Raw genomic sequence first — 15,618 nt, forward strand, 5'->3', positions numbered from 1 at the left:
CCTGACCAAAAGCACTGCCGCTGATAGGGTCATTGTGTACATTTCATTCTCTAAGATGACCAAATGCTTACTCCATTTATTTAAAGATAAATTGGCTGGCAGGGGTGCTTGGCACTCTGAGAGTGACTTTGGTTTGGTCTATATATTAGATATCAAAAAGGAGGTGAAAATGGTGTTAATGAAATAATGTAAATATGGGACACTCCTCTCTAGGAAACTATCTTTTATGGGGGATAAAGCATAAATATAAAAGAGAGACATCAGATACCAGCTACTCTTCAAATAAATATAATAATGGATATAATAACAAGAATGACTGTTGTTAATAGCAGAAATTTCTGTTTAGTAAATTTCATTGTAAGTGCAACTTTTAATGGAAAAAAGATGTTTTGCTTATTTCAATGATTCTTGAGTTTATCAGGTATTTCTCTAGACATCAGTAATGACATCCAAAACATTCTTTAATCCTTTTAATATGAACACAAGTCATTGCAAAATAGCAAGATAAAAAGCAAAATCTAATGGAAATAAAATGTAAGAAGTTAAAGTCAACTTGCATTAAATTTTAGCATAATAATACCCATAGTTTATGAAACAGTGTGATTTATGTCTTCACACTGACCCTGTGGTTTGGGTGGATATCATTGTTATCGTCATTATTTTTAGACAGGAAACTGAGACTTGGAGGATGAATGGCAAAAAGTTTAATATAGGAATCATGTGACAGGGCTGGGACGTGGAAAACCAGACTTCTGACTGTTCAGCCATATCTCTCGCTCTCACAACAAGGATTCTCTAGAACCTTGACCTGGGGAAATGCCTTCTGTCACCCAAAGGCATGCATGGCATTCTGCTTAAGCAAAATATCCAGCTTCTAAAATGGAAACAACATTTACAATTCAGTCCTCTTAACTGGTCACATAAGTCTAAAATTCCCAACTCTGTCTTATTCAGATTGTCAGAGTATTTGACACAGTCATTAATTCATTCATTCAGTAAATATTTACTAAATGCCTACTTTGTACCTGGCACTGTTATAAGTACTAAGGATATGTGAGTGAACAAAATAGAAAAAGAAATCCCTGCTATGGTAGAGTTTATATTCTACTGGGGAGTGGAAAATATAAAATAAATAATAGACTTAATAAAACAGGTAGGTTTTAGCATATGCCAGAATGTGATCAATGCTGTGAAAAAAAATCTTAGCAAGATAAAGGAATTGAGAATGCTGGAGATTCCTGAAATTTCTTCAACCCTATACTGATACTTTTCTAGAAGTTTGATTTGCTTATGCAGCTTGAGAAGCATGAGACTTACTTAGGATTAAGGTGGTAAGATATATATACTTTCATGCTTGTTGTTGAAAGTTGCACACTTGTTAGAACAGTCAGATCCTAAGAAAAAACACAAAATTAGCAGTCCTGTGTTCTGCTAATCTATTATCTGCCTTTGGTGCCAACTCCCAAACTCCCTGCCTCGATCCTGGGCTACTGCACTCTACCACTTTCCAAGCTCTCACACCTCAGTCTTTCCGTATCTCAGTATATGTAATTGGCCATGGTTCAGGTTGCCCTAGAGATCAACATAAACTCTAGACCTTTTCCTTCAAAGTCTACTGCTTACCAATGTCAACCTCGCCACTACAATGTATATGGAAGCTTTATCCTGTGTTCTAGCCACCCACACTTCCTTGTCATACTCCACTTTCTGTCTCCAGGCTTTTTCCTGGGCTATCCACAATCTCCTTTCCCTTCTGCCTTATAATTCACAATAGCTTTAGTATTAGCATGCCATTCAGAACTCACTTTTCATCGATTATACTAGATAAATCCTAGATTCAAATGATGGAAAAATAGAATCTACCTCTTGAAACAATGAGAGTCAAAGTTATGTTGCAAAAGCATACACAATTCCAAACCAGCTACTACGGTTGCAAACCTCCCATTACTGGGTATCCAGAGACTCACCTAGAGAATGGTGGCCTTTCTCCATTTCTAAGACAAACCTGTCCTTCCTGACCCACCCTGTCTACCTGTGCAGGGATTCTATTCCCTCTCCTGTGACATCAGCTTTTCTCTTGTTACTGGTTTTCTCACATCATCTAACTATATGCAGATTGTCTTCATAATAATCTTAAACTCACCTCAAACCCATAATGATTTGCCATTGCCCTGAAAAAAAAAGTTCCACATTCATTAACATGGTCCCATCTCCCTCATTTTAATTTTTATTCATTTTTTATTTCAAAGTACCATGGGGTTACAAATGTTTTTAGTTACATGGATTGCTGTTGTAATGCTCGAGTCAAGGTTATAAAGTGTGCTCATCACCCATATACTGTTCATTGTACCATTAGGTAGGTGCCCATCCCCTCCATCCCCCTCCCCCTTCTTGATTTCCATTGAGTTTTACTTTCCTCTATGCACATGCATGCTCATCAATTAGTTCTAATTTAATAGTGAGTACATGTTGTATTTGTTTTTCTATTCTTTAGATACTTCACTCAGGATAATGGTCTCCAGTTCCATCCAAATTGCTGCAAAAGGCATTAAGTCACCCTTCCTCATGGCTGGCATCTCCCTCATTTTTAGCCAAGTTACTTGAAATGAAGTCTGCTGTAAATTCATGGCTCCCACTCTCACCTCTCATTCTTTAAATTTTTTCCCTCTTTGGTTTCTTTGACACAAGTTTCTTGATTTCCTCTCCCTCTCTGATCACTCCTGCTTAGTTTTCTTCCTTCGATCATTGAAACCTTAAGTGTTATTTTTCCCCAGATGCCAGCATTCAGTTTTCTTCTTACTCTATAGTCTTTCTGGATGTCAATACTTAATATTAAGGCCTTACCCATGCTCATAACATACTCATCGATGTTCCACATAGTTTCCAAGATGTTCCCTAGCAAGATTGAGCTCAGTTGCCTAAATAAATAATGCATTATCCATGTGCACTTTACTGGCCTTTCTTCCTTCCCTCCATCATTTTCCCCATCTCTATATTTGTGCGTACTTGTAACTGCCTGCCCAAAACTACCTGTACCAAAGTATTTGTCTCAAATCTGCTTTTAGGATAACTCAAACTAAGACAGTTTATATCCTAAATATGTACAGAATTGGTTCTTCTGTCTATTCTATTTCCTTGATTCAAATCCTCATCTGGATTACTTTAGGAACTCTTACCTTATCCCTGACTCTAATTTTGCTCACCTCCAACGTATTCATGACACTTCAAGCAAACAATAAGCTTTATAAATCAAAGGGGCGATCATGTCATACCCCTCTGTAAAAGCCTCAGTGATTCCCAGCTACCCCCTCCATATGATAAATCCAAAGTTCTTAAAGTGGACTGTGAGAACATTCTGGTTGGAACCCTGTTTAGCTCTCCAGCCTCAACTTCTACTCCAGCCATACTGAGCCGCCTCCACTTACCAAGGAGTGCTGTCCTTTCTTGCTTCTAAGACTTTGCTGAAGTTGCCCCAAGTTCAGACCTACGCAATATTGCAATAATACATTTACAGTTTTGCTTTCCTCTCTTTTAAGCAACCTAAAAAATCATGTTTTTATCTATTTTTATATTCATTTTGTATCTCCAGGATCTGGTACAAATGCCTAGCATATAAAATATTCTTAATAACATTAACTAATATATCGAGCCTTAAGTTAAATATTTCATTAGTATTAGGCTCACTTCTTTTCTCTAAGCTGTTTTTAACTGTAAAACTAATTTATTCAGTCACATTATAAAAATCTTTGAAAATATTGGGAAAAAACTAATCATCTCTTTAATATAATTTGTTATATTTTTGATGTATTCCTTTTTAATCTGTGTTACATAGATGTTAGTTATATAATCATCTGAAAAAAAAGATATAATAATTATAAAAAGAACTAACACTTGGATAGCACTTACTATGAGCCAAATACTGTTCTAAGCATTTTAGATTCATTAACTCAATTAATTTTCTTGATGGTCCTTTGAGATATGTATTCTTACTGTCTCCATTTTATAGATGAAGAAACTAAAGCAGGGCAATTGATTTATCCTAAACCATACAACTAAGTAAATGGTAAAACCCTGATTTGGACTCATGAAGTCTGAAGTCTGTCACCAAAATTTATGCTACTTTTCATGGAAAGGATTAAATTATTTAGTACATGGAAAGCACTTAGAACAGTGTCTGGGGAAGGGGAGCATGGGCAATGTACATAACCTTAACACTTGTACCCCCATAATATGCTAAAAAAAAAAAAGAACAGTGTCTGGCACATAGTATAAATTCAGTAAATACTAACAATTATTATCATTGCTATTGTAATGAGTATAGTATAGTAATTTGGTATCTTTAACTTTAAATCAGGTCATGAGTTTTCACAAAATTAGGTAGGTTTTCACTTTGAATTAGGTCATAAATATTTTTTCATTCTACTGTGAAATCCCACTAACTACTGTTTTTATGACTTCACAATATTCCGTAGAATGACCCTGCAATAATAAGTTTATGTTTACCATATTTCTTTTAATCTTTCATAATTATATATAACACTATGAATATTATCTTTATGCATTAAGCTTTTCTCCCCTTATTTTATGTCATTTTTTAAAGGATAGATTCCCAGAAGTAAAAATTATGCATTAAAGTGTTAGAAAATGTTTATGGTTCTTTATGGGCATCAGAAATGGCTTTCCAAAGGCATTGTAACTATGTTTTAGGGAGACTGTTCAATAACATAATATTTATAATTATTATAAAACTTATATCTCCTTAACACTAGATTACCTGAAGGACCTACACAAAATAAATCTTATCCCTTTTCAATATGACAGACTTTCAAATATTTAAATTTTTGAAAATGTATGCACAATCCACTTGTACCTCAATACCACTTCTCAACTCTCCCTCAGACATTCTTTCTCCAAGCTAAGTTTTCCCAACTTTCCCTTGAGCATCTTATGTCTGACAAAACTACCAGACTCTCAGCCTTCTGATTCATAGTCTCCTAAATACATTCCATTGTGCTTATGTCCCTCTTAATTTGGAGATTCCAGACATGGCCTGACCAGTGCAGAGCACAGAGGGGCTATCATTTTCTTTCACCAGGGCAACTATTTCCAGCAATGCAGCCTAAGGTCACATTAGCATTTTTGGCACTAAAATACACTTTTGGCTCATGTTTATGCACTGTCAACTAAATCCCTTATGCCTTTTTCACACGAACTCCCATTAAATAAGGTTTCGCAATCCTGTACTGATATAAATAATAGTATATAGTTAAGTGAAGTTATTTATGTAGGCTCTTATGAAACTTAAGTTTATTTATGTTTATTGTTCCAGTACGTTGAGATACATCTGAATTCCCAAATACTTATATTGTTGTACTTGATGAGTATTTTTATGCTTTCTGTATCTTCACTGAAGTCATTAATAAAGCTTTAATCTAACACAACCCTAAGTGCAGAGTCTATGGTACACAATCAGAGTTCTTTCATTGCTAGCAATTAGTCTTTTTGAATATAGCTATTCAGCTCACAATAAATCAGCAACTGTGGATCCGCCCAAGTATCTTATACTCAACCACACTCATCCATCCTTTTCCTGAAGATATCATGGGAGACTGTTACATGATTTGTTGGAACTAAAATTAGTCATGATTATAATTTTTTCCATTCATTATTGTTAGAGTGGTTTTAAAATTCTGTCTAAAAGACGGTATGTGATTTTAAACTAGATCTCTTAACTATCTTCCTTTCCTTTCCTTTCCTTTCCTTTTCTTTTTCTTTTTTTTTCTTTTTTTTTTTTTTTGAGACAGAGTCTCGCTTTGTTGCCCAGGCTAGAGTGAGTGCCATGGCGTCAGCCTAGCTCACAGCAACCTCAAACTCCTAGGCTCAAGCAATCCTGCTGCCTTAGCCTCCCAAGTAGCTGGAACTACAGGCATGTGCCACCATGCCCAGCTAATTTTTTCTATATATATGTTAGTTGGCCAATTAATTTCTTTCTATTCATAGTAGAGACGGGGTCTCGCTCTTGCTCAGGCTGGTTTTGAACTCCTGACCTTGAGCAATCCGCCTGCCTCAGCCACCGCGTCCAGCCTATCTTTATTTTCTAAGTGCTTATAAACTAGCACATACTGGCCGGGCATGGTGGCTCATGCCTGTAATTCCAGTATTCGGGGAGCTGAGGCGGAAAGGTCCCTTGAGGTCAGGAGTTCAAGACCAGCCTGAGCAAGAATAAGACACCCGTCGTGACCAAAAATAGAAAAAGTTAGCTGGGCACTGTGGCATGAGCCTGTAGTCCCAGCTATTCAGCAGTCTGAGGCAGGAGGATCACTCAAGCACAGGAGTTTGAGGTTGCAGTTAGCTGCAATGATGCCACCGCACTCTACCCAGGACGACATAGCTAGACTTTGTCTCAAAAAAAAAAACAAAAAAAAACAACTTAGCAAATATTAATGTTGAATGTTATGATGACCAATGTTTATATTTCCTGACTTTTCTATGAAGTTATCAGTTTCTCCTGAGTAATAGTCATTTATACATCCATGTGTGTTTTGTAAACTAACACACAGTAGCACATTTAGCCAATAATTATTATTTTAGCATCCAATAATAATATAAAGTGATAGATAAAATAATAGAGCAAAATCTCTGAGATCTCTCTCCTACACACACACATTTAGTTCAAATCAATCTGTAATTTGGAGAAGGCACTCTGGTTATTTTATTATATATTAAATTTCTAACAGAGGATGTTTATCTAATTATGTCTATGAGAACTACTGTCAATTATCTTAGAATTGTCATAAAATAATTAAAATAAACTGTTTCTCATTGTTCAAAAATGTTAATTTATTTATTTAATTTCCAGGGTGCTTATTGGTTCTCCTTTAGTTGGCCAACCCCAAAACAGAACTGGAGATGTCTACAAGTGTCCAGTTGGAAGAGGTGAATCATTGCCTTGCATAAAGTTGGATCTACCAGGTATGTCGAATCAAAACATCTGATTTTTAATCATGCCTGGTATTCTCACTGAAAACAAATTTTAATAAACTCAAAAAAATATTAGAAGTAATCTATAAACATTCTTCAGTTATCATCCAAATTCACACAGAATGACATTTTGATTCCCTCTGCTCTTAATTTGTGTTCAAAACTCATCATGTAGCATCCATAGATTTAGAATATATCACTAGTGCTATAACATTTAACTCCCTCCATTGTTCAGGATTCTTTGTAAACTAGTGATATTAATAACATGAAATAACTTTTCCAAATAAACCTGCCTGTCATATTTCCTCCACAAAAGTAACTTACTATCTGTTTTTTAAAAGGAAATAGAATAAGAGGACTTGTAATAGATAAATTTAATTTTTAAAAAAGAGAATAACATAAGATAAATTTATTTTGAAATATATATATTTATCTTATATCAGTGATAAAAATATCACTGTAGTTGAATCATAAATAAAAAATTTTACTAGAATTATCTAGAAATTAGAACCCTGTCATTAAATACCATAGAAATAATTTATATCCCACAGGTTTTTTCAGATACTGTATATTTTAGTTCTTATTATTTTCTATTTCCTATTTGTGTATTATGAACATTTTTTCCTTTACATTCATGAGCACAGTTATAATAGCTGCTTTAATATCTTTGCCTGAGAATTTCAATATCTAGAGTATCTCAACATCACTTTCCATTCATTACCTTTCCCTGAGGTTGGGTGACCTTTTCCCGTTTCCACTTGCTTGTAGTAACTTTGAATCATAGCCTGGCTTTTATTTTTATATTTTTGAATTATAAGTGTGAAGAGTCTAGATTCTGTTATGTGCCTTTGAATAGTCTTAACTTTTTGAATTAGAGGGCTATTTACTTGGCTGAACTCAATTTCCAAGCTTTGCCTTTCTTGCAGTAGGAAGGAGTTAAAATTTGTATTCGGTTCTTATTTCAGCTGGGCTGTTTGAAGTCTACTCTGCACATTTACTGTTCAGGTCATGCAGATATGACCTAACATATATGTGTATATATCAGAATTGTTCTTTTGTGGGTCTTTTTTCCCCAAGATATCCCCCTTTACTTTGCAGAGGCTGCCATTGCCCCCAATTTCTGTCCTATTTTTCTTCAAGACAGTAAGACTGGAAGTTGTATTTGACTTTTAGCCACTGACTAGGGCATTCCCTTAGGTGGAAAAAGAAATCCCACAAAAAATCTCATTCAGTGTCAACCTCTTCTTCCTAGTATAGACGCCTCTCCAGCTTCTGCCTGTGCTTGGTTGCTTTATAATGCCTTCAGATGGTCGTTTCATATATGTTTTATCCTTAGAACTTATAGTTGTTATTTCTTATTGATAAAAGAGTTGTTCTGATAGGAACTACTGCTGCATTACTGGAAACTGGGATAGAGTTTTGTAAATTAACCTAGAGGTTTTAGCTACATTGAGAACAGTAGGGAAGTTTCTGCTGTAGTCTCCAATGTCCCAGGAATACTGATCCTGGACCAACCCTTATATAAAAACTCTAATCTAGATTATTCAAGGTCAATGTGTGTAATAGCTCAGTTGACAGTGCTTTCAAAGCAAACCAGACTAAACCCTTGGACAAAAGACCAAAGCTCACATCAAGAAGTCAAACTGACTGTTCAGTAATCTCTGTTTCCATTCTTTATTTGAAAAATATGTACAGTCTTAAGGTAAGAACAAATTCTAGGCATGTACAGTAAGACAAATCGTTTTTACCTTGGATTTTGCCACTGTCTAATATTTCAGCACTCTACTAAATGAGTTTAGAAGCTTTTGCTTTTCCTGTCTAATTTTTTTTTTTTAATGTGAATAAGTGGAACTTCTTGCCAACACTGTCAGGTTGACATGCTTCAGGACTCAACATTCCTATTTAGAATGTCAAAAGTAGTCTCTTCTTTGTGTTTTCTTTATCCACACTTCTTGGCCACTGCTCTAATCTTGTTCCAGTTTTTTTTTTTTGTAACCCCCATGATATCTCTATGATTTTAGAAGGCCTAGTCAAAAAACTTGTGTTTGAATTTTCTTTTCTGGTCTTCTACCGATTTTCCCTCTTCTTGCCAGAAATCATGTTTCATCTTTATAATGAAGTATAGGAGATTACATTATATCTTCAATATTAAGATATTAAATACTTTATTTGTTCTAATTCACACACAAAAAAACAAAAAATGTGTGAAAAGCAATCTCACATTCTCATTGCCCTGCTAGCTCCGCATTCTTTCCCAGGTCAGCAAAACTAACTGACTAAAACAGTGATCCAGACAAAGTTTCTGGGACATAAGCCAGATCTTCAGCCTAAGCTTGTTCGTTATATTCTTTAATAATACTTGGAAGACTATTTAGTTGAACCAAAAGAAGAATGTGCTATGATATGAGCGAGCAAATAGAACGTTTTAATGAGAAGACACTTAATTTTACTTTGCGAAACTTTTTTCACCCTCATAAAATTTTGTTCTATTTTTAGTTAACACATCAATTCCTAATGTCACAGAAATAAAGGAAAACATGACATTTGGATCAACTTTAGTCACCAACCCAAACGGAGGGTTTCTGGTAAGAATGGAAAAAGTAATAATATTTAATGACAACAGGACTCCTATCATTTTAAGTCTTTATAAATTTGTTCTATAATTCAGCCTTACGTTTTTTATTTATTTTTTATTTTTTAAAAGGCATGTGGGCCCTTATATGCCTATAGATGTGGACATTTGCATTATACAACTGGAATCTGTTCTGATGTCAGCCCCACATTTCAAGTTGTGAACTCCATTGCCCCTGTACAAGGTACAGATTTTATGCAATGTTCTTACATGTTTGAAAAATCTAAGCAGTGAATGAGACGTATGTATACACAGGAGCATACCAAAAAGCTTGAAGTATTTTCCCAGCTACCAGCATTACCAATTTAGGTAAATGTTTGCTTTGCCAGTATATAACTAAACCTCCCTGCTATTTTCAGAATTGATATTAGTGTAAATAACCTTTACAGAGTCATGTTTAAAGCTCATAGATAAAGATCTCACGTTGCTTTTATTTAAAGAGTGGGTCTCTTTGAAGACAGAAGTAACTTCATTTGAGATATGCACAGAATGAGTATTGTTATATAAAATTCATGTTAAGAAAATTTCCAAAGATAACTCTCATATGATATTAATTAAAATTTAGTAGAGATGGGTTTTACTTGATACCAACCCCAAACCAATTGTTATTAAATGCAATAAGTATTTTTGTTACCTTTACTTTTTCTAAAACTACTTTTTCTGATTATAAAAGCTATATGTCCACTTTGTAGAACATAAGTTCATGTTTTAAAATTAGCTCTGTTCAGCCATGAAATCATTTCATATACCTCAAAAGATAACTTCCAAATTTGCACAACCGACTCCTTGTATTGCAGAATGCAGTACTCAGCTGGACATAGTCATAGTGCTGGATGGTTCCAATAGTATTTACCCTTGGGAAAGTGTTACAGCTTTTTTAAATGACCTTCTTGAAAGAATGGATATTGGTCCCAAGCAGACACAGGTATGTAACTCTGCATTTTGATTTCTGCTGTTCTAAAGGTACAAACATACAAATTTTTAATAGAACAAAATATTCTGGAAAATAAGTTCATCAATAAAACTAAAATTAAGGGTGAATTTTATATTCCAAATCCCTGTTCTTATTTCCAATGAAAGGCACATTACTTCAGACCATGTTATTTTCTAAATAGAAAATATTATGAAAGCTTCCATTTTCAATGCTCTTAGAAAATAAACCTTATAGATTTATTTTCTTCCATGTTTTTTAAAGTTTCAGAATATTATGGGAGTGTGAATGTTTTGGTTACATGGATTGTTTTTGTACTGCTTGAGACAAAGTTGTAAGTGTGTCCATCACCCAGATAGTGTACACTGTACCCATTAGGTGTAATTTAACCCATCCCCTCTTCCCCCCTCCTACCTGCATGATTTCCATTGAGTTTTACTTCTATCCTTGCACAGGCATGCCAATAGATTAGTTCCAATTTAATAATGAGTACACATGGTGTTTGGTTTTCCATTTTTATAATATTTCACTTAGGAGGATGGTCTCCAGTTCCATCTAGATTGTTGCAAAAGGTATTAATTTATTATTTTATGGGTGAGTAGTATTCCATGGTATACATATACTACATTTTATTAATCCACTCATGAACTGATGGGCACTTGAATTGATTCCACATCTTTGCAATTATGAATTGTGGCATAATAAACATTCTAGTGCAAGTGTCTTTTTGATAAAATGACTTTTTTTCCTTTGGATAAATATCCAGTAATGGAATTGCTGGATCAAATGGTAGGTCAACTTTTAGTTCTTTGAGGTATTTCCATACAATTTTACATAGAGGTTGCACTAGTTTATAGTCCCACCAACTGTATATAAGATCCCTTTCTCTCTGCATCCATGCCAGCATCTATTGTTTGGGAACTTTTTGATAAAAGCCATTCTCACAGAGGTTAGATGATATCTCAATGTGGTTTTGATTTGCATTTCTCTAATGATTAGGGATATTGAGCATTTTTTCATATGTTTATTGGCCTTTAGTGTGTCTTCTTTTAAAAAGCTTCTGTTAGTGTCTTTTGCCCACTTTTTCATGGGGTTATTTGATTTTTTCTTGCTGATTTGCTTGAATTCTTTGTAGAGTCTGGTTTTTAGCCCTTTATTAGTTATATACTTTGAATATTTTCTCCCATTCTGTAGGTTGTCTATTTGCTCTGTTGATTGTTTTCTTGGCTGTACAGATCTATAAACTCACAATTTAATTCTTAATTATAAAATAAGTATAGCCACTTTTGGTAATATTAGAACAGGGTTTCAAAGTTTGTAGAAACTAATCTGACATCCCAAAGAAGCCATCACATTAAAATCTCCTTTGTCATGTTATATAAATAAATTAGTAATTGTCCATAGGATATTGCCTAAAGTCTGTTTTCCCCTATATTAATAATGTCTTTCCTCAAGTAAAAAGCAAATGCCCCAGGCTCTAGCTGCATAAAATCAAATAGTTGTTTGTCTTTCCCTATCATGAGTATCCATTTCTAAACACATGCCTTTTATTGCCAATAAAGGAAGTGGAACTTCTCACCCAGCTCTTCCACTTTACTAAGATAGTGAGTTTAACTTAATTACATTTAAGTAAATAAATGTAATGTTTACTAAACTTATGTGATCATGTGGCCCAAAATACAGCACAGACATAATGGACAATGGGCAAAAAATTGAAGTCAGTTCCTTGAGGGCAGGAATTAGCACTAGGATCAGAGTCTAGAAGGCTGTGCATGGTTTGAGGGCTATAGGAGAACACAGGAGACTTTAAGATCAAATGTGCAGCCCAGGGATCTTCCTTTTCCTATCTAGGAGCTCTACTTTTTAACAAATTTATGAGACATTGAAAAGCAATCTGACTGCATCAGTGTTTTGTCACATGCTCATTAAACTTGAGACATAATACATAGACACATATAGATGCACACACATATATGTGTCTGCATGTGTGTGTTTATGTGTCTCTATAGAGATATTTTAATATATGTGTATATATAGTTTCCCAAAAGGATCATAGTTGAAAATTTAAAATTTGAACTCAAACCTTAAAGTGAAATATCATATTGCTGTGTTCCAAGGCTGAATAGGTCTCCATAGAGAGCTAGTGGAGAGGTAAGGTTATGTATACCCTACTGGACAATAGAGAACTTCTTGAAATCCATGTAAAATCATTAAAAGGAAATGGAATTTTACATATCACAAAATGTAAATTTTCCTGGATGCAACTTTTCATCTACAATTGCCCTTCTTCAAGTGAAATTACTAGAGGTTTGAAGGAGACATTGTATCTCTTCTTGCTACAGGACATAAGGCAGCCTGAATCTTAACAGAATTGTGACTTGCTGTTTGTTCCAGCACATGTTCCACGTGGACCCCTTTTTTCACTTCTGAAGATGTTTCTCTCTTCCTCCTTTCCTCTCTTCCCCTATCTTTTCTCTCCTTGGTCAATAGGATTCCACAGAGTCATAAAATTAAAGTTGGAAGGAATCTTTAAGGTCATTGAGCCCCAGATCTCAATTTATGAAGGAGATATGGAGGCTAAATGACTTGTTACCGGTCACTTGACATGTTGATGATGGATCAGAACACATGGCTCTTTAATTGCAGTCCAGTTTTGCTTTGTTTTTTGTTTTGTTTTGTTTTGTTTTGTTTTGTTTTTTCCTTTCTGAGAGCTCTACTTCTGGAGAAGTTTTAGAATTGGTCCCATCTAACTCACCTAAATAGTAAGTCTCAATCCTTTTCATCTCATCATGACTATTCTCTTCCTTCCTAGGGCAGCTCCTTGACTGGAAGCACATCCGGCTTCCCAGTGCTCCGTTCTCCACACTGACATACCTGAAATCAAGTGGCTTGCTCACAGTTCTTTCCTTCTCTCTTCACTGTTCCCCACCATGTGCTTTTTTTTTTCTTTTCACCTGTTTTTTTTGTCCATCCCATTTAACCTTCTTATCTAGTTCTTTCTTTCCAAAGCTAATAACATTCTTGGAATTTTCAAAAAATTTCTAATATTTTATAACCATCTAAACATTTGAGTATACCTTTAAATTCACTTATCTGTTTTGTTCTAAAAAAATAATTTATTTGTAACTATTTGTGAAAATCAGTGCAGCTGTAAGATGTTTGAAGTTGCTCCATAACTTCAGAAAGAAAATCCACAAGGCTATTTTAAAATAATAATCACTGCTTCAGTGGAGAGCTGAGCCAGTGACTCAGTTTTGTAAAGAAATAGATAACAATCAATTGCTTATGTGCTCAACTATTCCACTGCAATTTTGATGTTTTTTGTTTTTTTTTTACTTTTAGAACTATAATTCATTTACATTTCTGTATTAAAAGTCCTAAAAGAGGAGTTATTCTGCCTATCCACCAGAGGAATTCTAGTCTGCCAGGGTAGGCACCATGGAGTTATATGTCTTTCTTGGAGAGAACAGTAACTCTATTCAGAAGAATGTGGGCCAGCCCTTGGGTCCAGATGCTACCAGTGAATAGGAGGGAAATGAATTTACCCTGAGGCAGAGGGGACCAGTCATATTTACTCAGTTCCAGGGCCTCATTCCACAAAGAGGAACATTTCTGAATGCAATACTGTGCACAGTATCATTTGTAGTATTTTCTGACTTTACCCAAGGGAACCTGTTTTTTTTTAAAGAGAGGAGCTGATTATATTTCCAAATATTTATGCCACATTTTGCTTGAGTCATTCATTATGGATCTCAGACATAGGCATCCATTCATTTATTCAGATGTATTGGATAAGGGTATATACCATGTACCAGGCTCTGTGCTAAGGCTTGGATAATAGTGGAGAATAAAATAGACATGGCCACTGCCTTACTGGCACTTCTAGCTAATGCAGAATTTCTCAAAATACGGTTCATGGAATTCCTGCTACCAAAACCCTATGGTTCTTAGACTAATACCCTAGAACCAGAATCTCTGAGGGTGAGGCTGTAGAGCCTGCATTTTAAATGAATAACTCATATGATTCTTAAACAGATTAAAATTTGAGAAACACTGGACTAATGCATTATTATTATATTGATATGTTTCTGTCTATCTGCAATTGCTGCATAAAGATTATACGCGCCTCAAGAGCAAAGGCTACATCGTCTTCCTATCTTTGTCAATAGCCAGCATAGTGCTTTGCTGTGACATAGTAAGCCCTCCATGAGCACTTGTTGAATAAACGTGTATATCGTAATGATTGCAGCTTTTTATTTTTCTCAGACTGATGGACATTTAATGAGACTTTATTCTTTATCTGGCATTTTAATATTCTTTTAGGTATATTACTTGATACTTTAATCCTTTCTAATCTTTTTCTATTTTGGCTAAAGTTGCATCAATGACTAGTTTCATAAGTAATTCTCTAAAATAAAGGAATTGGGAAGGACATATTTACTTGGCAATTGCTTTTGCTAAACTACTTGTAATAGGGTTTTCAGTAGAACACATTTAAACTCTTTTTAATGTTTGACCTTCCTTCTGTGGAATCAGAAAAGAAATTCATTCATAGAAAATTTGGAAAGATACTTTGTCTTCAAAGAAATTTGTACTGGAAAACATGCTTATCTTTCATGTGGTCTTACAGTAGTAATTCTTTCCTAAAACAGATAATTTGTTTGGCTTGACAACTGTTTTTTTTCCTGATTGGTTGCTAATGCAATTTAAATACATTTGATTTTTTTGTTTGTTTTTGTTCATTTCTTTTAATTAAAGCACCCAATTCTGTCCCAATATTGACAGAATTAGCTTCTGGAGTTTTTCCTCCCTTTTACTTATCCTCTTTACTTATCCATTCCTGAAAGGGGCAGATATAAAAATTAATTGGGAGAGAGATTGCCCAAAAGAAGGTGCAAGGATAGAAAGCTAAGAGCTTGGATAGAGAACTGTTAGATGCCTCATCCATATCAAATTTACAAAGACATTAAGAGTATAAAATATAGGGCTTGTAAAGAGGAATTTTCTGTAGAAAGAACCTACTGAGAAAAGCTTCAAGGGGATCAGGTGACGATCTTGGTATATGTCTACTGGA

At 34.7% G+C, this 15,618-nt stretch overlaps 1 protein-coding gene across 3 annotated transcripts in view; it reads left to right on the forward strand.

Annotated features, from left to right (window-relative positions):
- Nucleotides 1-15,618, forward strand: part of ITGA1 (integrin subunit alpha 1) — a 153,897-nt gene that overhangs the window by 61,500 nt on the left and 76,779 nt on the right. Inside the window, exons 3-6 of one of the 3 annotated variants that reach the window (XM_012740408.3) lie at nt 6,860-6,972; nt 9,478-9,566; nt 9,686-9,797; nt 10,411-10,538. In XM_012740408.3, coding sequence (XP_012595862.2) covers nt 6,860-6,972; nt 9,478-9,566; nt 9,686-9,797; nt 10,411-10,538 — 442 coding nt within the window. The other 2 variants (XM_076008014.1, XM_076008015.1) reach the window with 2 other exon arrangements.

This window comes from Microcebus murinus, chromosome 11, assembly GCF_040939455.1.
Source record: "Microcebus murinus isolate Inina chromosome 11, M.murinus_Inina_mat1.0, whole genome shotgun sequence".
Taxonomy (NCBI): Eukaryota; Metazoa; Chordata; class Mammalia; order Primates; family Cheirogaleidae; genus Microcebus; species Microcebus murinus.